The sequence below is a fragment of the Penicillium robsamsonii genome, assembly GCF_028829455.1.
Source record: "Penicillium robsamsonii strain IBT 29466 chromosome Unknown utg000001l_segment0_segment0, whole genome shotgun sequence".
Lineage (NCBI taxonomy): Eukaryota > Fungi > Ascomycota > Eurotiomycetes > Eurotiales > Aspergillaceae > Penicillium > Penicillium robsamsonii.
Genome location: NW_026643219.1, coordinates 5832000 through 5855868, shown reverse-complemented (window position 1 = coordinate 5855868; position 23869 = coordinate 5832000). Strand labels below are relative to the sequence as shown.

The window sequence follows — 23869 nt, the reverse complement described above, 5'->3', positions numbered from 1 at the left end:
TACAATTGGAAGGATTCACTAGTCTCGATTTCCTTTAGAAAAGTGTAGTAAATGTGGAGATCAAATAAATTAGAATTTATATTGTTACGGATATGAAACGAAAAAAAATCATACATCATTGATACACGTGGACTGCCCAGAAAATGGTGAGAAAATGGTGAGACATGTAACACCCCTATCTCCTGGAACCTCCTTTTTTTTTGGTATAGGCCGGGATAATAACCCACAAAGGAAAACATCAAAACATATTTCGGTAACGTTACACTTGTCCATACCCAGGCGCAAACGAAGACTTGGGGTCCCACTCGCGCGCACTATGTAACGAGCTAGGCGGCCTAGGCCCGGAAAAACTCAACGAGGGCCGCACATAGCGGGCCTCGCGAGCGACATGGGTACGGTCCAAGCTCGGGTTAGGACTGGTCGGACTGCGGCCGTATGTCTGTGTAGGGCTCGGTGAAGACATGAATGCGCTGCGGTCTGTCCCGCCCATTTGGGTAGGACTTGGGGAACGCATGAAAGCGTCCCGGTCAGGGCCCATTCGTGTTGGGCTTAGCGAGCGCATGAATGTATCGGGTGATTTCGTAGTGGTGAGCATTTCGAAGCCCTTGTTGGCGAAGCGGGCGTTCGCATCTACAGAGACGAACTCGTTGCGATGTGCTAGTTTGGTGCGGCAGAGATCTACCCAGCCGACGAACATGGAGGGACGGGCGAAGAGGATGAAGTTCCAGAAGCCGACGAGGGAGAGGAGAATCACGACAGCTAGGAGAGTTGCTTCGTTGGGGCCGATGGCTGCGGCGTAGCTGCGGCAGAGGTCTTTGTCGCCGGTTTGGGCGAGACACATTAGCCATGGGGTTGCGGTTTTGACATTTTCTGCCGTTGGGGCGACGGCGTTGTCAAGGTTGATGAAGACGACGGCGAAGAAGATTACGTTGCCGAGGATGATTGAGGTGAGGGCGATGCCACGCCATTGGAGTTTAAGCACGCGGCGTACGCGTCGGTAGGCTTGTCGGGCTGTTACGGTGCCAACGCTGGCTGTGTAGGAGGGGAGGTTGGGGCCGGAACTGCCCGTTGTCGAGGCGGATTTATCGAAGAGGGAGCGGAGGTAGATGTGGGTGCAGTAGATCATTGTTGATAGTTGGAGGAAGAGGGCTGCGACGCTGAAGATCATCATTGGAATCCAGTAGTCGTATAGTCCGTGGGTTACGTTGATATGGCAGATTTCGCCGAATCGGAATGACACTCCGGTCAGGATCAGCATAACTGTCATTCCGATGGCTGGGATCCCAAACCCGCAGACAAAGGCTGTCCACATGAACTTGGGCCCTAGAACTCGTTCCCAGCAGACTTGTAGGTGGAAGGCCAGAGTGCGGATGAAACTCCAGATAACCACTAGCCAGCCTCCGAAGAGTAATAAAGATCCGGAGAAGGCACAGGAAAGATCGGAGCGCATATCATTAGGGGTGATTGCATTGTGGCACTGGTCCGGTTTGGCCCCGAGTGGGATAATGAAGGCAAGCTAGATTAGAGTTAGCCATAAAGGTTCCTAGTCCAGCATCCAACTTCAACTTGCCTGCATGCAGCAAATTCCCAGTGTAAAGCAGATACTCAGGTAATGACGGTGGGTCCATTTGACAGGTAGTACGGCATACGAAATCAATAAGAAGATACATAGAGGGAGAATGGCAACGCTAATCCAACTCGTGACCGCGATCTTCTCGGCCAAGTCTATATCCACGTTAGATTTTGGAACGGGCCCTGGGGATTACCCAACTCACCCGTATCATATCTCCACTCGCCGAGAGGACAAGGCAAGCAACAGGAATAAGAGCTGTTCCCGAAAGTGATCTTCTCGCAATAACGGCCATCGATAAATCCCCCGACGGTGGGAAATAGCGTCTCCTGCAAGAAGGGGGACGGGCAATGTCCAGTTAGGGCGTACACCATGATGGCGAGAGATGCATATCCTGCAAGAATCCCGAACGCGCCAGCGCGATATGAAGGAATAGTATATCTCCGTGTGCTAAAAGAAAGAAGGGGTGATAGAAAATCGAAGGGTAAATGGGGATGTTCATCGTACTTGTACGAACTTCTTGTACTCCCAAGTATTGGACCGCTCACTCCACGGCACACGAGGCCCCCGCTAAATGCCTACCCACGGTCCTCCAAAACTCAATTCGAGCTTGGCAATGTCGTTTAGTGGGGGATAAATTACATGGAAATATGCGTCTTTGAAAATAACCGTAAAAGCCACGGTAAAGTAAAAGATGTAATTCTTCGATCCTCTTTTGAATAGATCTTGTAATCTTTTAGTGTAGTAGATTCTATACTACTCTAGCATCGAATTAATCTAACTTATCAGCCTCGGACTGCCATAGTTAGCCCTTGCCAAGCCTGGCTAGTCCCACACAATGTCAATTGTTGATTAAATCTAGATTTAATCGGACTATCCAACTTTTCAATTACTCCAGCTGATAGGTACAGTCCAGCCGCCAAGCCCCAGCTGACAAGCACTCGCCTCGTGCACCCTGATTCGAGTGCATTTCTTACCCCTGGAGATCAAAATTCTGTCTATCCTCGCACAGACTGGGCTGTGTCTACTACAATGGCATTCCTTCCCGAGCATTCCTTCCCGAGGAGCCACGCGGTAATCCACCCAATCATTCCCGCTAATCGGTCTCTCGTTGTGATCACCGCCAGCATTCGTTGTTCCATAAGTCCAATTAGATATACAGGATAATATATGATATGTTTATGTACGACAATCTATCACAAGTGGTTAAGATATTGTATCTAAATATCCCGCATATTAGATCTTATGTATGGATCAGCTGACCTGTTCGCCATATACGCCTCTCGATGGGGTAGCTGAAAATATGTTAGTGATATGTACCTATACTCTCAGATCACACCGACATCTTTGGGTGATCATCGCATTAAACGCTAGCCACGAACCGCCAACTCTTAAACCACTGGCTCTTTTTTGAGCTTTCGCTCTTTTCTATTAAGATCATCATTTATGAGTCAGATTGCTAAACACAAGCACAGTCCAAGGTTGGCATCACATCACAAGCCCTAGTCCCTAAGCTTAAATCTATCCGTCTGATTCACTATTCCCATCTTCATACTCAATCCTACTGTAGAAACAACCCTTATCTTGCCGAAATATAAACAAGCAAGGCAACTACTGCCATTAAAACTAAAGCAAGAAGAAATAAATATCTGTCAACCCCCCAGCCCCCACTTCATTCTATCTCCAAACGGAGTCCGGAGTAGACCCTGACTCGATAGAACCAAGCTCAATATTCTCCCCATCGAATGTGTGCTTATCTTGTACACACAGAGATCAGCGTCAAAACTACGACACTCAAGTCCCAACGTGAATACTCAAATCTAAAACCAAATCTCCTCCCCCCACAACCGTTGACTCCCGGGATCCTCTTTCCACCCCATTCACCCCCGCCACACTTGCCATTCTCCATCCATCCCGAAAAAAATATCAGAATTCTACCGGAAGCAAAATAATGCGGGATAACCGGTACTAGTAACCCGAGATATTCTCGTAACCACGTAGATCCTGATTCATGTCGGGGCGTGGGGTTCGGATAAGTTGCCCCCAAGGGTAAATCAGTGGGGGGGGGCAAGCCTGGAAGTGGATTCGACATGTAACGGAAAACTTGCGAGGGCTGGGGTTTCTGGGATTAGTAGAGAGTAGGAAGAGATGATAGTTGGCGATATTTGGTGATATCTGGGGGTTATCTGTTATTTTTGGGTTTGTGTTCACTAAAATGGTTGAAGCTAAAGAAGTGGACAAGCAAGGAGTAGATCGTCGGATCTTCGTAGAAAAGCTCGAATCGCCAAGGTGGAATAGACCAGGAAGTAATGTCTGCAGAACTTGGCAACTAAACCGAAGCTGCAGAATCAAATGAGGAAAGGGTTTCGACCCTTTGATATTTCTTCAGAATTTTGCCCACTTCACGGTTATACATTGTAATATCTGCATACATTATTATAACAAGTCGGGTATCATCATTACTCGTGTGTCCGGCATTCGTCAAACGTGAAAGCTCACATCCTTGACCGTCTCCAGTCGCTTGAACCCATTCCCCAGGCGTGGGGTAACAGAACTGGAATCCCAACTCAACCGACGCAGTCTACAAATACACCCCAGTACCCTCAAATGATTTCATCGGGTGCAATAGGGGTCCAAGGGCCAGGTACTATATGGGGTGCCGCCAACCCCTCTAACCCCGGACGCTATAATCCCTAGACTGAAAACCTTATCTGGAATTATAAGATCAACCAGAAGGCGACCGCGTCGAATTCTCATCCCACCCCCACTCCTTCAACAACTGCTGCACACGGTACTCAGTCGCCCAACCCAGGTCCGACTCGATACTCCTCAACAGACGCACGGTAGTGCGACGCTCGCGCGGGTCAGTCAGACACTGCCCGCTGACAAAGAGCGGCTGCAGCGAGTTGATCCGGACGCTTCCATGCGGGCGAGAGAGAGCGATACCTACGATCTCCCGGCTGTGGAATGCGATCTCGGCCTCGATGGAGCGGTAGGACTGGAGCCGAAGCGTGATGGTGCTCCGACGGCTGGTGGACTCGTGTGGCTTGTTGATGAGCAGTAGGATGCGCGCCATGTGGTAGTGCTGCATGGCGGAGGCGCACATGGGTAGACTGTACCAGATTTCCTGGAGGGTGGAGATATCTTCATTTTCGTTGGGTGGGCGGTGGTGGGAGAGTTTGTGGGAGTCCAGTCGGGCGCAGGGTCGGAATGTCTCTGGGATCCCGTTGTACCATGTGTCGAGCTCGGATTCGAGTCTGTACCACCGCTCCAGCAGGACTTGTTGCGAGACGCCTAGTGGTCCTGGTAAGGATCGGTGGTCGGTTAGCTGAACGTTGTCGCCGGAGCTTATGAAGTTGACTATCTTGGAGATTATCCAGACTAGTCCGTTGCTGATTAGGTCTTCTTTCATTATGTCTTCGCCTTCTGGGTAACCTGCTGCGCTTGTGTTGCTGGCGCGGAGGAAGCCCGCGTTGTCGAGGAGTAGACCGGCTTCGGTCCAAAGGACTGTGTCGTCTGTGTTTAGCCTCGTGTGGCTTTCGTTGATGACTTCTTTCTGTTAGCGGAGTTTGGGGGAAATCATTCGTTGAAAGAAAACACTCACAGGCAGCTAGGTAGTCCTGCCGCGCGAAATTCCAAAATGTCGCCTTCCGAGCCTTGGAGAGACCCGATTTCTTAGGCGTCTGCGTCTGATATGAGTTCTCTCCCGGAGACGAACGCTGCTCAAGAGGCATCATGCCCACTTCCGCGACATCAAGCAACGACTTCACGCCACTCAAATGACGATTCCACGCAGGACCTGCAGCATCGAGGAACTCATATACAGACAGAATAGCCGTCGCCGCGAGCACCTCATCGGAATGAACTCCATGCGCGAGCCGACTATCAGAAACCCGTCTGCGGCGTTTACGTGGGTTATCCGTATCTACAGAAAGCTCGGAAGCCTGCCATTGACCGAAAGCCTCGGGGGTGCTCAATGGAGGCGGACCCTCCGCATCAGGTTGCAGCTCCTTCATTAACAACTGGATGGCCTTTTCATAATATTTGGCCCCGTACCATGCGAAGTCGGGGTCTTTATCAGGCCACAGCTCCATGGCAGCTTGCTGCGTGCAGACTCCGCCTACCGGTGCCTTGGCACCGTTGACTCGGCCCAGCTGTTTGGCGGAATATGCGCAGGCGGCGAATTTCAAGAGAGCGTTCGTTCTCGCTCGTACTGGGACGTATGAAGCGAAATATGTCCCTAGATCGAAAAGATCCATCCTACAAATACCATCGTTACTAATGCTTCCACATCAGCAGATGGGAGAAAACATACCACAATCCTGGTCCTTCCGAGTAATGTCGCAGGAAGAAAGCGGTCTCGAAGTCGGTCTCGGAATTATCGTCTGGTGTGTGACTCATGAGGCTCATTTGGCTCATATGGCTCATGCTTCTCTGCGAAGCTGCCGGTCTTGATGGAAGCGGAGTGTGGCGGTCGGAGAGCTGGATACTGGGGTCGATGGGGGACATCGAATGCGACGGGTTGAGGAGGAAATTAATATTGGTATTGTTGCTGGTGGACGACAGCGATATGGAGGGCGAAGCCGGGGGCATATTGGCATTATGTCGTCGGTTTGGAGAGGTATATGAGGTACTATCGGAGACTGAATGGTCTAAAGAAGAATAAGGGAAGCGATCGTGTGCGACCGCCGACAAGGCTTCCAATCCCTGTGTCTCGGCATCGCTCGTTCGAGAGCCCCCACTACCCCATCTCGCATTTGGAGAGTTTTTTTGCGCTGCGCTCGGATCTACTAGTGAGGCCTCGAGGTCGTCGGCGTATGGATCGGAGTTGTCGACGAATATCACTGCCAAGGATATGAGCTACCCGTCCAACGAAATTTCAGACCCAAACAATATCTCCCAGTGGGTGCCGTACCATGTTTGGGGACATCCAGCCACACACTATCCTTATCAAAGGTGTTCTTATACGAATAGAACCCGTTGAGACTACCACGACCATCTGGGGAGTTCCGGTTCATCGACGCGTTTTGTTGATGGCGGAAAACCACCCCTTCGCTTGGACGACATTCTCGGCCACCTTTGCGACATTGTGAACATTCGGGCTTTTCTTCGTCACCTAGAAATTATTTAGTCGGGCAATGAACCCTTGAAAGAGAATGTATCCCTACATTTAAGCTTTCGTGTTCGACACGTTAAGCTGGCTGGTGTTAGCAATATACATCAGTTGGGCGCAATAAACATACCAGCCAGTTCGTGATCGCATACCGAAATGGCATGTATACGATGCAGTAACAACATCAGAGGAAGTGGTTGGGGAATACGAAAACCTGGAGATCGTCTTGCGGGGAGAGACCAGGTGACCTGGGGCCCCCACACAAACGCCCTGACTCAGACGGGCTGTGTGGACGCGTGGCTATTAAATGGAATTTGGCCGATATGTATACCTGTACTTTGGATATCATAGTATGCGAGAACCAGTTATACATATATAATATTTCATGATATTTCCATCAGCAAAAGGGGTATTGTATTAATTGTGCCCACGAAAGCGTGGCTATCTACAGATCTCTAACCTCCCTAGCAACATCCACTCAACTGAGAAATAAATCGCGGAAAAGCATATGGTACATCAACACAAGAGATATATTCACAATGGAGCTTGTAAGATATTGTATCGGCATGCGCCAGGAGCCAGGGGAAAAAACATTGAAGATAAAATCGCGATATGGCCGGCGCGAGAACAAACACAGGCGAACAGAACAAAAGACATTAAAGACGGCTGGGTATAGCAACGTTGCTTCCGATAATAACAAAACAAAACAAAAACGCCAGCCTCGAAGCAAATCAGAGGGGTTGAATGTTTCTGGAGCGAGAAGGGACATTAAAGGGCCGGGGCACCGGGGTTGGGCTGGTGCAGCGAGTTGAAGAGGTACTCGGGCGGCAGGCGCTGCATGTCGGAGGGTCGATCGGTGCCGAAGGTTTGAGGGGCAGCTGCGTAGCCCTGGCGGCGCCGTTGTATCTTGTTCAGGATGACACCGGCTAGGACAATGAGGAAAACGGAGCCGAGAGCACAGCAGAAAGCTACCAAGACTACGATACCATTGGAGTGATGTTTTGCTAGGTTGGCTATCAGTATTGATCCCTGTCAAAAATGAAAGGTCGGGTAAACTCACTGTTGATGGTATAAGGGTTTTTCTTCTCGGAGATGAACTTCGACATGCTGCCCGGTGTGCCATCGGCTCGCTGGGAAAGGATAAATGGAGTGATATCGGTTCCGTTGTAGAGCGCCGCTGATGCATGTCCGAAATTCGGGATCACGAGCGAACCCATGATCAACAACGTCTGCTCGTTACGCAACATAGAGGCCTCAGAATGGTCTTTGCGGACAGGAAGAACCTCTAGACTACGAATGACCGTGCCCTCGGAGAAAAGATTCCCGGGGGATAGGAACTTAGAACCGTCGTAGCTCAAGAAGAAGGCCGAGCCATTGGTCGCAGTACCTCCGATCCAGAACTTTGACAGATCTGTGCTTGAAGCAGTAAACGTAGTGACATTGCCGGGAAGATCCGAATGGGACGCTCCAGATAAAGCAGTCCATTTTTTGGATTTCGCGTCGTAGGTAGCAATTGAGGTCTTGTTGCCACCGACCTGAAGGTCGCCCACAGCCATCAGCGTCTTTTCGCTGGCCCAATGAAGGTCAATCACAGCACCAGTTAGGGACGTGTCAAGTCGATCCCAGTCACCGGTGGTAGCATCCACATAGCAGATAGAGCCACATGGGAACTGCCCGACACCGTCGAAGTTTCCTCCAAAGTAGATATCAGATGAACCTGGTCGATTGACGATAGCATTGACTGCGACATCCGAGCCCGAGAAAGATGGTTGTATGTGTGAGAACTCATTCTTGATCAGGTTGTAAACCACAAGACCTGACAGAGTGGTAGGACCGATATTTCCGGTGACGTTTCCACCCGCATAGAGGGTGTCGTTGTACACAAGCATTGAAACAAAGGTCGAGTTACTGCCGACTCCTTGCGGCAGACCTGAAATCTTCGAATTGGTACCGTTGAAGATGGCAATATTTTCAATGCTTGATCCATTGCTGCCAGCGGCAGCGAAATGCCCACCGTAGATGGTGAGATTGCGGCCTGAGTCAGTATCATAGGCACCGGTTATCAGACCAGTGCTCGACTTTTGGTGGTTAATCTTCGTCGGCAGGGGAATGAGTTGCAAATCATCAGAGTCTACCAGTGACACCGCACCACCAGCGATGATTCCATTGGTGGCAAGGTTTCCTGCCAAAACGAGCGTATTGTTGTACGAAGTCACACTTGAGAGTTGGCCACCGAACTGCATCTGTGTGACATTAACGTTCTGGAGCCAGTCCTTGTGGGAAGGGACCCAGACGGCGAAACCAGCAACAGATACTGCGGGCTTCCCGTTGGAAGCAATGATTTGGTCAAAGTCACCGCTCACGGCAATGATGGTTTCATTGATAGAAGTTGATGCATTCAATGCAAAGGGCCAAATTGAATTGACAGGACCGTTCAGTCCTGCCCCCAGGGCCGACCACTCTTTGGAAGAGTATGAGTATGCCGCAACGTGTTCGAGGCCCTTTGAACCTGCATCCGAGGTATCGGTGAAGTGACCTCCAACGTATAGGAAATTCTCAAAGCTGGCCATTGCTAGCACTGGAAAGTTCAAACCAGAGCCTGGCATTGCCGTGACATCGCCATCCTTAGTCGACATGATATGGTGGATTTTGCTGTCGGAGAAGTTACCAGCGACATATATCACATTATCATGCTCCTTAATGGTTGAGATTGTTGCGTTGTGGTCAAGTGAAGTCCCCGCCTTGTTGATGTCCGACTTTGTAAGATCAGAGGTTTCGGTCTTGGAGGTCGGATCATAATCGTAGAGTCCATTGAGACCACCAGTGCTGGAGAGGAGTTCAAATCGGACACGAGATGCCACAATGGTGATATCCCCTTGGCCATCCTTGGCCCGCAGGGTAACTTTCGGTCGGAAGGAGTCACTGTTGGCGTCAACATACCCTGTATAGAATGTGTCATACTTGTCGTGGCGGTTGGTCTGGTAGAAATACGATGGATCGGGCTGGTTAGAGCCAGATCCGCTCGAAAGGGTAGCCGTGACATTAACAACGCCTCGTGAGCTGCAAGAGTCGTCCTGGGTGCAGCCGGGGGTATATATCTTGATCGTATAGTTGCCCGATTGCTTTACGTCAGGCTCGAATGTGACGGATGTAGTCGAGGCATCAGAGTCTGTCACCTTTGCAGACACATACCCGTCCTCGATAGTCCAAGAGCCGGTGCGCGTTGACTTGGCAGGATATTCAATGCCTGAACATGTTGGTTCATTGAATTGGTCGATAGCGTATGTCAGGATCTGGTCCTGGAAGACTTCAATGCCGTTCAGGCCAGCTCCTTGTCCGTACCAACTAAGAACCTCGATCTGGAATCCCTGCATACCAACGGGATTAACCATGGTGAATTCACGGTATGTTTCACTCGTGCTGCTGGAAAGTGGACAGGATGAGTCGCAGCTGATCTTTTTTCCTGACTCGTCGATGTAAGTCAAATTCATGATACCATTGTCGGGGAGCGCTCGAAGTAAAAAGTCTTTGGTGCCGCGTCCATCCAAATGAGTGTTGTAAAGGCGGATTTTGGTCGGGAAGAAGTCGAAACCGAGGTCTGCTCTCCAAAAACCTGGCGCGTAGTCGTGGAGAAGATATGTCTTGCCTTTGGCAGCCTCCCCATTTGTCGAGCAAATGATGTTACGAGGATCAGAGTAGCCGTCCAAAGAAGAGTCCGCATCGGATGTGACGGTCGCATTTTGAAGGTTAAGAATTTGTCTTTCTTTTGAGGAGCTGGTTTTGTTTCCCAGGGCGTCGAATGATCCTCCAAAGATGATATGGCCATTGTCAGCCTTCAAAATCGAGCTGACTGGACCATTCAGACCATTGAACGGGAGATCAGTCCAGCCATCATCAGGTGCCCATGCGACGGCGTTAGTCGTGTTGTCATAGCTGAACTTTCCTCCAACGTAAACGCGGTTAGTGTCCTGATCGCAAGTCACGGCCGCTACCGAGCCCGAGAGGCCCGGCAAGGCAGTAACTTTGCTGGTATTCGGGTTGAAGAGAGCAGCACCGGGGGAATGGACTCCGCCCAGGCTGGTGAAGTTGCCACCGACAAATATCCCCGCGAAAGTTCCATCCTTTTGAGTGAAGGGGCACATTGTCGTGATCTGCGCATTGGCGGACGAAAGATTGGTGAGAATACCGTTCGGGAGCGGGGTGAGAAGGGCTTGGGTGCCATCGGGAATTGATTCGGTCTGTTCCTTATATTGATAGAGGGAGACGCCATCGAAATCACCAGTGATTGATACCCGTCCCAGCGAGGTCAGGTCCAGTTCCGGAACGGAGACTGACTCGAATGACAGGGCGTTGAGAGTCGGTAAAAGCGCGAGAAGCGAGGGCCAGCCAGCCGCCGCGGGCCCAAACAATGAAGGGATCCTCATTGTCCTGGGAGCGACGACGGGCAAAAGAAGTGTAGTTGACCAGTTGAAATGGTTGAAGCGAGTGTGGGAAGACTAGACAGGGCTGTGCTGTCCAAGAAATTCAGGGAGGCCGTCAGGCCGCAACGCGTGGAGAAAAGAACGTGATAAAGAATGTGGGCATAAAAAAAGAACTTAAGAACGAAGGAATGTAAATGAATGGATCATGCTCGAGACCGAAGCCTCATTGCATTTGAGTATCAGCGAATGACTGAAGTTGAAGGAAACCCAGGGGAAGAGACCCAATTCTTGTTTTTTTCGAATTGAAACCACAATACTTCAAAATACAGCTGTTAAATTAAAAATACAAGGACTGCCACGCTAATGCACTACACAACTCATTGACAACCAATGAGAGTGGCGATTACCTGCCTCCCGTTTAAATAGTGGAGACCTATGAACCGTGGGTGTGTGATATCAAAGGTCTTAATGTTGTTGACAAGGATATACAATATACATAGTACACTAGTGAAAAGAAGATAGGTATCAATTGAGCTGTTTGTCAAACAAATCCTCGAGTTAAAATCTAGTAGGGAATAGTCTGTCCATTACTAGGGCAAGGGGGACTCGGTAGGATAAGGATCTACTGCCGTACGCCTAATCTGCCGGTAATGACGATGATATACAGAGCACTGCCTTAACTCCTATGAACGCTGAAGTCATATCCCCTTTAAATCCCTTATATATCAAAGCGTTCTTTTGATGTCATTCATGTTGAATGCCTATCCATAATTTACTTATATGTCTCTCTAGTTATATTGCATTTGTAGATCGATAATTAATCTACGTCCACGTTGAGCTAAATCACCAAGTGGATCCCATGTCGCAGAAATGTTCCAGAGCCCCGCGATCGTTTCGCTTAAATATAGAATTGGGCTCCACGATCTGGTTCGGTCTACACGACACGCAATCCTCTGGATATTGTAGATGTTTGGGTCCTTCGGAATCCACATAATTAACTTAATTAACACACCACCTCTATACCGGATAATGTAACATATGTACCCACATATGCATGTAGGCTGCAGATCGATAGATGTGTGTGTGCATACAAAGTAGGTAGAGTTTAGGTATGATGTGTATATGCATACACCATAAACAATAACAGAGATATGGTAGAAAATGGAAGAATATTGTGCTTGTCTCATCAGATTTGACACCAAAGTCTAGAAGACTTCCGGTTCGATATATATGTTTTGTTTCAGCTACAATCAACACCGAGATAAACAAGCTTGTGAGAGTCGGCTGGGACCCTAACGGGTAAAATAATATGGTTTACGATGGAATATGACTTGGTCATCTAGCAACTATCACTCCTACGGTTAGTTGGATCACTTAATTGTGTTTTTGACGGTTGAGTTCTTGCATACCCTGTCCAGGTGAGCTCCTCTTCAGTGACCAATGCACTTCAAAATATGACTAGCTTAGGTATCCTATATATAAATGAAGCTTACTGGATTTGAATAAAAAATTATATGGCTATGCGGTTTTTAGAGGTTGAAACTCGAATCCTAAAAGAGATGCTCATGCTGACCGCCTTAGGCACTGACGCTAAACGCTTTTTGGCTGAAGTGGCCTCCCTACGGCGCGCCGCAACGCGAACTCCAAAACCGAAATCTTAAGGCTTTCAACCCAGCTCGTCTCCCTCACCAACCTTCGTCATCTATCTTCTAGTCATTTTAACCCCCTTGTTTCTGTGCCCTATTCTTTCACCTGCCGCAATTTTACGTCTACAAGCTCCATCATGTAAGATTTTTCGCTGCGGTTATCATGCCTGGCACTGACCATCCGATAGGGAGAGCTTCGACAACATCTACCTAGACCTCTCAAAGCAGCCTGGAAAATGCAAGCTTGCTGAAAGCGGTCTTGGTTGGCGCCCGTCCGGCGGTGGCGATACTTTCACTCTCGACAGCAGCAACATCGGCGCAGCCCACTGGAGTCGCGCCGCGAAAGGCTTTGAGCTGAAGATCTTGTCCCGATCGTCTGGAGTGATCCAACTGGATGGATTCGATCAAGAGGTATATTCCAGCGATCATTTTGCGACCATTGGCCTAAAGACTGATAACCTAAAAAGGACTTCGAGCGACTGAGCAAAGCATTCAAGATTTGGTACGGCATTAACGTGGAGACCCGCGAGCATGCTCTGCGAGGATGGAACTGGGGCAAGGCAGAATTCACAAAAGCAGAGCTGGCATTCAATGTCCAAAACCGCCCCGCCTTCGAGGTCCCTTATTCCGAAATCTCAAACACCAACCTGGCTGGAAGAAACGAGGTCGCCGTCGAGTTTGCACTCCCCACCGGCGATGGAAACGATGCCGTGACAAAGCCCGGAAGCACAAAGAACCGAGGCCGCAAGGCTGCTGCAGGTCCTGATGAGCTGGTCGAAATGCGATTCTACATTCCTGGAACGGCCACGAAGAAGGAGAAGGTGGAAGGCGCCGAAGGCGCTGATGGCGAGGAAGAAGAGAATGAGGAAGGCGCCGAGGAGCAGAATGCTGCCAATCTCTTCTACGAGACGCTTATGGACAAGGCCGAGATTGGGGACGTCGCCGGCGATACCTTTGCTACTTTCTTGGATGTTCTTCACCTCACCCCCAGAGGTCGCTTCGATATTGACATGTACGAATCGTCCTTCCGGTTGCGCGGAAAGACATACGACTACAAGATCCAATATTCGGCCATTAAGAAATTCTTCCTTCTTCCCAAGAATGACGATACCCATACTCTTATTGTGCTTGGTCTTGATCCCCCTCTGCGACAGGGTCAGACCCGTTATCCTTTCTTGGTTATGCAGCTGAAGCTGGATGAGGAGATCAGCCTTGAGATGAACATGACAGAGTTAGTTTCCTTGCGCCTGGGTTTAGTTCAGCCACTAACAACGTTTTAGGGATATCTTGAACAGTCAGTACAAGGACAGGTTGCAGCCGCACTATGAAGAGCCAATCCACCAAGTCGTGACCAAGGTCTTCCGTGGCCTATCCGGAAAGAAGGTCATTATGCCTTCCAAGGATTTCTCTAGGTCAGTAACTGCCCTATCTTTACAATACACCCGATGCACATTGCTAATATGTCCACAGCCACCACGGTCACCAAGGCGTCAAGTGCTCAATCAAGGCCAACGAGGGTCTCCTGTACTTCTTGGATAAGAGTCTTATGTTCGTTCCCAAGCCCGCGACCTACATTCAGATGGAGAACATCGCGATTGTCACAATGTCGCGTGTCGGAGGTGCTGTTTCCGCCAGCCGAACCTTCGATATCACTGTTACCCTGAAGGGTGGCTTGGGTGAGCACCAATTTAGCAACATCAACCGGTAAGTACCCTGACACTCTCCTTTTCTGGAGATATTCTGACACAAACAGCGAGGAGCAAAAATCCCTCGAGGACTTTTTCAAAGTTAAGAACATCCGCATCAAGAACGAGATGGCTGAAGAGGTATGTGAAATCTGTTTCCCTGGTATATTACTACCAATTGCTAATTATCTCCTAGGCTTCTGGACTTATTGCTGCTGCTCTTGACAACGATGTCATGGGCTCCAGCGACGACGAAGTACGAGCTGACCGTGGATCAGCAGATGAGGATGAGTCCTCAGTTGACGAAGACTTTGCTGGTTCTTCGGAATCTGATGTGGCCGAGGAATTCGACTCTGATCACGAAAGCAGTGGTGATAGCGATGAGGAGATGGGCGATGCTTCTGGTGGAGAGGACGACAATCAGGAAGCTGAGCGTCCCACGAAGAAGACTAAGACGGTTTAGATGTACAGCTAGTTCAAAATATCCAAGTCTCTAATACATTTTTATAGTCCAATGTTATGATATAGTGGAGCTCACGTGAGTTGGTGATTGGCGGGACCAATTCTGGGGCTTGTTAACCCCTGATCTCAGGAGAAGAGATATCTGGCAAGTACACAAGTACACTTACACATGACAATAGCTTCCAACTTCATTGACAATGGGAAATTCTACATGTCTAGTTGGCAATAGAACTGCAGTCCTATTGCTTACAAGCTGGCACAAACAAATTCGCGTTTTCCGCTGTACCGCACCGGAGTAAACAGAGGTAGAAAAGACCCGAAATTAAGATAAAACAAGGGCAATTAAAGCAGATAAAATAGAAGGAAAAGGTAAAAAAAATCTACAAATATACGAGTCCAAATCCCTAAATTGTATACTTTGAACATATCAGGTGTTCTACGCGGGTCGATCCAAACCAACTCCAGAATAGCTGGGGCCCGACAACCTCCCCCCTTTCTTTCCCAGACTGGTAGAACCTCCTTCTCTCCATCCTTCTCCTCTTCCTCTCGTTTCATTTACTTCCTCTTTTCTTTTCATCGTCTCTCGCTTCTAGTCAATTTATTCCAGACCCCTTTTTTTTCTTTTTTTGGAAACAATTCCAGGTAACCACCTCCCTCTCCCCCGAATTTTTTTCCCCTATCGCGACAATTCGACCCCACTGAAGATTAGGAAAGGCAACTGACGACATTCGTCTAGGGGATCTTAATTCACAGCTTGACATATCCTGAAGCACCCTTTCGCAATGTGTAAGCTATGCCCCAGGATGATCAGGAGACAAACAATCTCGAGGCTCTTCCCCAGAAAAGATGCTGATAGATTTGAAGCTTCACCACCTCCGAGCAGTCCCCCAGTCGCATCTCCTGTCGCGTCCCGGGACTCACCCACTCCCAACAACGGCATGGAGTCGCCTTACGTCGAGCGTAGCAACCCCATGGGCTCCGGTATCGCCCAGACCGTCACCTCCCGCGACCCCAAGGCCGCAGCTCAGGCCGCCACCGACATGAAGAACGTCGTTCGCCGCAAGCTGACTGGATACGTCGGTTTCGCTAACCTGCCCAACCAGTGGCACCGCAAGAGTGTCCGCAAGGGCTTCAACTTCAATGTTATGGTTGTCGGTAAGTTGGACAGGTGATAATCAACCATGAACCAAGCTCATATCCACCAGGTGAATCTGGTCTCGGAAAGTCCACTCTCGTGAACACTCTGTTCAACACCTCGCTCTACCCCCCGAAGGAGCGCACCGGCCCCAATGCCGATATCATCCCCAAGACCGTGTCTATCCAGTCGACCAGCGCCGACATTGAGGAGAATGGCGTGCGTCTCCGCCTGAGCGTTATTGATACCCCCGGCTTCGGCGACTTCGTCAACAACGATGACTCCTGGCGCCCGATTGTCGAGAACATTGAGCAGCGCTACGACACATACCTCGAGGCCGAGAACAAGGTCAACCGCAGCAACATTGTCGACAACCGCATCCACGCCTGTGTCTACTTCATCCAGCCTACCGGTCACTCCCTGAAGCCCCTGGATATCGAGGTGATGCGCCGCCTGCACACCAAGGTCAACCTGATCCCCGTCATCGCCAAGGCTGATACCTTGACCGACGAGGAGGTTACCCTTTTCAAGCAACGTGTATGTTTCTTGGAAGCCCCTTTTGATTCAATTGAAACTGTGGATACTGACTGGTCTAGATCCTTGCCGATATCGAGCAACACTCCATCCAGATCTTCGAGGGCCCCCGCTACGAGCTTGACGATGAGGAGACCATTGCCGAGAACCAGGAGATCATGTCCAAGGTTCCTTTCGCCGTTGTTGGTGCCAACTCCGAGGTGAACACTGCTGACGGCCGTCGCGTCCGCGGCCGTAGCTACCCCTGGGGTATCATCGAGGTCGACAACGAGGAGCACTGCGACTTTGTCAAGCTGCGCCAGATGTTGATCCGCACCCACATGGAGGAGCTCAAGGAGCACACCAACAACTTCCTGTACGAGAACTACCGTTCCGACAAGCTCACCCTGATGGGTGTTGCCCAGGACCCCAGCGTTTTCAAGGAGGTCAACCCTGCCGTCAAGCAGGAGGAGGAGCGTGCCCTGCACGAGCAGAAGCTGGCCAAGATGGAAGCCGAAATGAAGATGGTCTTCCAGCAGAAGGTCGCAGAAAAAGAAAGCAAGCTCAAGCAGAGCGAAGACGAACTATATGCCAGACATCGCGAGATGAAAGATCAGCTAGACCGCCAGCGTGGAGAACTCGAGGAGAAGAAGGGTCGCCTCGAGACCGGACGCCCCGTCGAAGAGAAGGGCAAGCGAAAGGGCTTCTCGCTTCGCTAATGTCCATGACTCTGCCATTGCTTTTGCCTCTGCCTATACTTCTGGCAACTAACTGATCTCACTCTCGTTCCCTTTTTTTTCCCTTACACTTGTCACCCGTCACACTCCCTTACTATCCCATAACGCAGCTGCTTTCTCACTGGATGGGCCCACGCACCGAAAAAAGAATGGGTTTTTTTTTCTTACCGATTGATTGATAATACGATCCTGCGAGGGTCAGCCTGGGACCTTTCACTTCTTGTGATGTACTTTTTGCTACGCCATATCTTGTCTTGCCGCTTTTCTGTGTGCCCTATTACCCGCTCATTTCGTTATTTTCTTAGTGTTTGGGACATTTGGTTGTTCGCCGCCTGTCCGTTGTCTTAGTCAATTCAGCGCTTCAGCTTCAGATTTGTAGTTCAAGTAAACGTAGACAGTAACTATACATGTATAGAATAGCTTTCAGAGGTATACGGTAGCTTGGTTATGTAGAACAGACACCACCTGCACCGAGTCTACAAGTACGGGATACTCTGTTCGATTTGGTGTTTACCCGTATTGATCGGATCAACCGCAATATGATCAAGCTAATTAATTGAGAAAGGGGAGAGAAACAAGGGAAGATAGGGAGTTATTCGCCTTATATATTTTACCACAACTAGTTATAGGCATTGTCGAAGTATATTATATAAACCTGAGAACCTGACCGAGGCTGTTGAGAATATATAACGTAGTGGTAGCTGAGAGGCTAAGTGGCAATGTATATATAGCAGTGTTAGTACTATCATTAAGTGTATCATATAAAAGAGACACCCATGGATATTACATCTAGTATATACTATGACTGGAAAACACCCCGTCCGAAGCCTTACTCTCTTTAGAAGAGCGGACTCGAAAGAACAGTGAGAGAAGAGCGTAAATCAGACTAGAGTCGCACTGAGACGGACATATTAGTTTACTATAATTCAAAATTTAACTTGTTTATTAGAGTCTCCCCTATAGACTCGGATCATGCCCATAGATTAGGTTAGTACCAGCTGCCTATGCACGGACTGGGCCTTATCGTATTAGCAGACTTAGAATCATAGAAGTCTCTAGCAAACTTATCTCGATAGATCAGATATCACAGAGACGGAAGGGCGTTCCCAGCTGAGGCGAAATCAAGTGGCCCCGGGGACCTGCACCTCTTGTATGCCTTATGGCCTCGACAAGCTTCCACTAGGACAATTATAACGCATCGTCACTGCGCTCCAACTCTCCAACCTTCCATCTGACGCTCCGTGGGTCTATTCGCTAGACCTTCATCACTATCTCCAGCTTAACTGGTTCAACAATGGATAAATGGATGCTTCAGAAGCTCACTGGCAGACAATCGGGACTGTGGATCCTGTTGAAGCATTGACCATAGAAACGAAGCAAATTGTTCTGTAATTTCGGCAGCAAAATCGGATTTCAGCCTTTCTCCAACGTGAACGGCAAAGCCGCCATAGCCATTTCCAATGACCTGATTGACTAGATCCTTCAAATTTGCGTGACATTCCTCAGTGGTACATCCGGATGCCATCACAGGAAAGAGTGGCTCTTTCGTAGCAATCTGGAATAGCTGTTTGGTCTAGTTGGTTATAAGCGACATCAACGAATGAAAAGCATACTCACTAAACAACCTAGCGCTCAGATATCAATCTTATTATCCAACGATCCCCCGTCAAGCATTTCAGGGGCTTTCGTCCCGAATGGAGTCACAGGACGGGGGTTCTTATCATTAGATTGGAAGGCTGTTGTAGGTCTGTGCTGTCAATGAACCATATCTCGAATTAGTCAATATGCGCTTACCCCCGCCAAAATCGCCAATCTTAACCATCAAGGATGAAGCATCGGCATCATCTAGCACACCATAGGGTCGCTGGGAGACCATCAAATATCGTGGAACACTCGAGACTACTTCAAAGCCCGGGAGCCAGCGGACGGGACTAAACTCTGGTGGCATAAGAAGGTTCTGAAACTTGGGCTGGTCCGTATTGAATGTTTGCGGGGTGCAGATCTAGATGTTAAAAGCAATTATTGTATCTCTATATCCGAGACATGACTTACCACTATGATTGAAATTCATTTGATGAAGAAATTTCACTTCGAGAATAATCTGGGTGGATATATTCCGCACAAACATTACATTTCAAGCCTTACGAACTGTCATTACCACTCCGTCGGACAACATCGGAGGGAATACAAGACAAAGATGTAAACCATTCGGGCCATTATGCTCAAAATGGCCAAGAAGGGAAAGAACATGTTCCTTGCCGGGGTGAGGTATTCCCGGCTGCGATAATTGAATAAGAACGGGGAGCTCCTTGCTCTTCTCCGAGGCTGTAGCTTTGAGGATTTTCAACGTGACATCTCTTTGCAGCCTATACTCAGTAGAGAGACCTCAGAGATTGAAACAAGTTAAGAGAGTACAGGGGCTTACCTGTTGTCCCATGCATGCCAGACAGTAGAAAATTGGCCATATGACCATTTCCCGATAATCTTGTATCTCTGATGAAACAGATCTCCAAGATGCACGGGATGGTAGCCCCCAGTCCTGTACTCCTCGACAGACTCAACAACGTCGTTGATCCTCTCAAATCGACGCATATCGATCGATGAGATGGAAGGTGTTTGATTACGGTTGCGAACAGTGACAAGAAATAAGAATACCGGCTAGAAGCTTAAATATACATATTTGGAGAAGCGAAGGGGAAGAGGGGATAGGTCAGGTACAAATATTGCGGCCAGGCAGACCTGCTTGATTGATTTTATTACCTTGGCGAATCGTGCTTAAACACGAGCTTCGGTATCATTTGTTCGTAATACTATTTCTTGCAGGTTTTGTAAAATCTACTCTAGCTTAGACTGTATTTGCAAAATACATTTCCCCATCATTCGCTCCACGAAGAGACCTCGATGTATTCAAAGGGTGACGGCAAAATACTTGAACTCCAGCACCATGTAGAGTGCAAGTTATTCCATTGCCGGGGGACCGGCAAACGTGCTTCCGGGAATTGTGCTGTGAGTGACCAGTGACCAGATGTATGTGTATGGGTTGGTCAAGTCTCCAAGACTTCTCGTTTTGAGAGCTGTTATGGTCCTGTTGTGTTGGTCACTACATGTAAAGGGTTAGATAAGTCACGTGTAGCATGACATCATTGACATATGCCCTGGCTGAGCGGTAAACGCCCGATATCTCAGGCAAAGTCCCTCTACGCTACCGTTCAAACTGCGTGCAAACCAGTACTAGGGGACAAAGGCCCTCTGTCCTGGGGCCTTCCTAAAAGGAGGGGCTCAGGAATCTCTGGGATCATCCTTTCGTTATTTTTTGTATGTTTTAAATTATACATGTCTTTTGCTATGGTTGACGTGTAACTTGGTACCAGAAGGTACAGGCGCAGTGTCATGTTAGAGATTCTTTGTGTCCGACATGGACTGTCTTCTTTTATGTTATGACTAGGCCTGATACTATGTATTACCCATTGGGGTGTTTATTTTATAGTGTCACAAGAGAGAGAGAGATCGAGAAAAAACTGCTTCCATGAAGGCACGCTAGTCAGCTACAACATATCAATCAACTGGGACTGCTACCGACATTCATCTTCCCTTTTCCAACCCAATCCGTATTCCAGCCATTGGAAAACCACAGCTGTACGGCAAAGAAACTAAAGCTTTGGTGAGCACTTCAATTGACCGATGATGTGAACATTTTTTGTTATGGTACACATTTGGGACCTACTCCGAAAGCGACTGGTCCCGAGAAAAAAAGAAAGAAAAGAACACGCCTGCATCAAGGGAAATAAGGAATAGAAAATGAACAGTATCAACCCCGGTTTACCAGGCCTCAGTTTCGAAGTTCTCAACCCCAAAGTATGAGGCAACAACTGTACGGTCCGAGAACTTGCGACCCGCCAGCGCCTTAAGAGCGGTGGTAGCGGACTCGGCGCTATCGTACTTAATGAAGATTTTGCCAGCACCATGTCCGCGGCGGGGGATTTTCATTCCAAGAATCTTTCCAAACTTGGAGCATTCCTCGTGGACATCCTCCATGATCTCTTCGTAATCTTCGTCATTGAGGAGCTCGTCAAGAGTGACCATGTTGAGAAGCTGCAGGACCTGGGTGGTCTCGAGATCCTGGGAGGTGGTCTTGGCGAACATCTGCATGGCATTCACGCCCATGTCGAGGCCAGAGGCTTGTGTGGTTCCAATACTGGCGCGGACGAACTTGAGGTGGCGGTCACCTAGTTCCATGCCGTTCAACCCTTCGACGGCAAGAGCAGTGTTGTTAGGGTCGACATATTCATAAAAGGCAATTCCCTTGGAGAAAAAAAAAGTTAGTCACAAAACATTGGACAGTAGGGAGACACTTGAACTTACCCGAGACTCCTCTGTAGCAGCATCCTTGACCAGGACAAACGACTTGAGCTCGCCGAATGACGTGAGCAGCATGATGATAGCTTCCTCGTTGATGTAGGTAGGAATATTAGAGATGCAGATCTTGTTAGGTGAGTCAGGCACCTCGCTCAGCACAACGCCCTGTTGGACGGGCTGCGCTGCGCTGCCGTCGGGAACAATGTAGTCCTTTGGTCGTCGCACTTCAAGTCCCTTATCTCCACTCTCCGCCATGGTAATTCCATCAAAGGCCAATGCGACTGTGGCGTCATTTGGATCCTTGAACTCCAGAAGCGCGAATGTTTTATCTTCAGAAACCTGGGCTGAAATGCAGGGGTCGACATTGTGAATAACGTTGAGTCCATTCAACTGAAGATTGAAGAAAGAAATAACGGCATCGCCCGAGACACCGGGCGGGATGTTGTAAACGAAAAGGCGCTTGGATTGGCGTGAGTTGGAAGGCTTGAGGGCAGCATTGTCGCTATCGCCAGTGGGGGGGTTCAGGAAGTCCTTCATGCGGCTTGGGTCCATCGGCTGCTGACGAGGAGCTCCGGGAAGAGGGAACATCCCTGAGATCTTTGCCTGTTCAGCCGTAACATTTTCGTAACCAGGAGGCTTCATATCCCATTGAGTCAGACGACGCTTGCGGGTCAACACCGAGGGCACATCTGTCAGGTCAGGAGTAGGTTCCTTGCGCCGAGGGGGTGTGGCGCTTCGCTTCCGCTCTCTTCTCTCACGATCTCCACGGTCTCCGCGATCACCACGGTCACCGCCACCACGGCCGCCGCGTCGGTCGTCAAACAGGTCGCGACGGGGTCTGTCGTCGAAGTCACGTCGGCGACCACCGCCCCGATCACCACCGCCACGTTCACCACCACCGCGGTCACCTCGCTCGGCACGGTCACCACGCTCGGCACGGTCACCACGGTCCCAGTCTCGATCATCACGGCGGCCAGAGTAGCGATCTTCACGCTCACGGGCACGGTAGTCACGGCTGGTGGAGTATGAGTTCACTTCGCGCTCCCGACGAGAGTCCCCTCGGGATGCATGATGAGGCGAACGCGATCGTCGTCGTTCACCGCGATCAGTCCGATCGCCCCGTTCAGCTCCACGCTCGCTTCCACGTTCGGCCCCACGCTCAGCGCCTCGGTCGGCGGCTCGATCAGCTCCCCGTTCGGGTCTGTCACCTCGGTCTCGCTCACGTCGCTCGTCGCGCTAGAATTGAGGTTAATTGCCGCGGTTGCGATCAAACATTGGTTGGTACTTACGAAGTAATCGCGGGAACGTCCAGTGTCTGAGAGATATTAGCATGTAAATCAGCAGTAATTATAGGGATACATACCCCTGGATGAGTAGGTGTCGCCGTTCATGTTGAAGTTGGTTGAGGAAATGAAGCTTTGTCGCCAGTGAAGGGGAAAACTCATGACCCGGAGCTGCAGGCGGTGAGAGTATTACCGCCAGAGTGTCGAATGCCCTGCCGGCAGAAAATACCAGCATGGAGACAGCGACTCCGCAGCCTGAAATGACTATTGTTTGTGTTTCAAAGATGTCTGCAGGTGTTTTGTCGGAATGGCAGAAGCTGCCTTTGAGCTTGAGTGAGCTTTGCATCAATACTACTCTGAGATGTGGACAGTCTTTTAGGTTTGTTCAGCCAAATTCTCGGCGCCGGGGGATTGCATATCAAATGAACTGACCCTTCTTAGATGGCAGAACCTCCCAGAGAATAGGGAATGGCGATGTGTTCTCTATGGCCATCTTCTATCGCTGAAGCAAGACTCAGATTTCTTGTATTATAGATCTGTGCAACCTCCTTCCCATACAGTTACGTCAACCGACAATGACCATCTCGTCCGCATCATCAAACACTACTTCAACCTGACGCCAAATTTAACCGAACTCTACTCCCAATGGTCATCACAAGACCCTAACTTCAAGAAAAAAGCTGCCCAATTCACCGGGATCAGGATCCTTCGCCAAGATGCGTGGGAAGCACTGGTATCATTTATCTGCAGCAGCAACAATAATATTGCACGGATCTCCCAAATGGTGGAGAAACTATGCATACATTATGGAAAACTTGTGGCCACAATTGAAGGACGCACATATCATGACTTTCCTCCCCCCGATGCATTAACTGGCAAGGACGTGGAAAACAATCTGCGCAAGTTAGGGTTTGGATACCGGGCTAAATACCTTTATCAAACTGCACT

The 23869-nt window shown here is 49.3% G+C and overlaps 7 protein-coding genes across 7 annotated transcripts; 2 read left to right on the top strand and 5 right to left on the bottom strand.

Annotated features, from left to right (window-relative positions):
* Positions 1 to 259: 259 nt before the first annotated feature.
* On the bottom strand, positions 260 to 1944 carry gprM (the record flags this gene model as incomplete). The annotated part of the gene is made up of 3 exons (XM_057226549.1): positions 260 to 1516; positions 1571 to 1725; positions 1776 to 1944. The coding sequence occupies 3 exons, from the start codon at positions 1942 to 1944 to the stop codon at positions 260 to 262; spliced, it is 1581 nt and encodes a 526-aa protein (XP_057090565.1).
* A 2351-nt stretch (positions 1945 to 4295) lies between these two features.
* N7447_002273 (uncharacterized protein) lies at positions 4296 to 6833 on the bottom strand (the record flags this gene model as incomplete). Its single annotated transcript, XM_057226548.1, has 6 exons — positions 4296 to 5119; positions 5175 to 5830; positions 5886 to 6414; positions 6486 to 6686; positions 6739 to 6767; positions 6814 to 6833. 6 exons carry the CDS (start codon positions 6831 to 6833, stop codon positions 4296 to 4298), a joined length of 2259 nt encoding a protein of 752 aa, XP_057090564.1.
* Positions 6834 to 7451: 618 nt separating this feature from the next.
* N7447_002272 (uncharacterized protein) lies at positions 7452 to 11107 on the bottom strand (the record flags this gene model as incomplete). The annotated part of the gene is made up of 2 exons (XM_057226547.1): positions 7452 to 7687; positions 7744 to 11107. The coding sequence occupies 2 exons, from the start codon at positions 11105 to 11107 to the stop codon at positions 7452 to 7454; spliced, it is 3600 nt and encodes a 1199-aa protein (XP_057090563.1).
* A 1306-nt stretch (positions 11108 to 12413) lies between these two features.
* N7447_002271 (FACT complex subunit POB3) lies at positions 12414 to 14898 on the top strand (the record flags this gene model as incomplete). Its single annotated transcript, XM_057226546.1, has 8 exons — positions 12414 to 12416; positions 12686 to 12801; positions 12939 to 13161; positions 13218 to 13981; positions 14031 to 14162; positions 14221 to 14454; positions 14504 to 14576; positions 14632 to 14898. 8 exons carry the CDS (start codon positions 12414 to 12416, stop codon positions 14896 to 14898), a joined length of 1812 nt encoding a protein of 603 aa, XP_057090562.1.
* A 937-nt stretch (positions 14899 to 15835) lies between these two features.
* On the top strand, positions 15836 to 17264 carry aspB (septin AspB; the record flags this gene model as incomplete). The annotated part of the gene is made up of 3 exons (XM_057226545.1): positions 15836 to 16052; positions 16103 to 16569; positions 16629 to 17264. The coding sequence occupies 3 exons, from the start codon at positions 15836 to 15838 to the stop codon at positions 17262 to 17264; spliced, it is 1320 nt and encodes a 439-aa protein (XP_057090561.1).
* Positions 17265 to 18570: 1306 nt separating this feature from the next.
* N7447_002269 (uncharacterized protein) lies at positions 18571 to 19940 on the bottom strand (the record flags this gene model as incomplete). Its single annotated transcript, XM_057226544.1, has 5 exons — positions 18571 to 18846; positions 18900 to 18907; positions 19077 to 19284; positions 19441 to 19648; positions 19708 to 19940. Coding segments are annotated over 5 exons (933 nt in total), but the record flags the coding sequence as incomplete, so codon positions are not given.
* A 1161-nt stretch (positions 19941 to 21101) lies between these two features.
* On the bottom strand, positions 21102 to 23029 carry N7447_002268 (splicing factor u2af large subunit; the record flags this gene model as incomplete). Its single annotated transcript, XM_057226543.1, has 4 exons — positions 21102 to 21584; positions 21645 to 22874; positions 22928 to 22953; positions 23002 to 23029. 4 exons carry the CDS (start codon positions 23027 to 23029, stop codon positions 21102 to 21104), a joined length of 1767 nt encoding a protein of 588 aa, XP_057090559.1.
* Between the last annotated feature and the right edge of the window lie 840 nt (positions 23030 to 23869).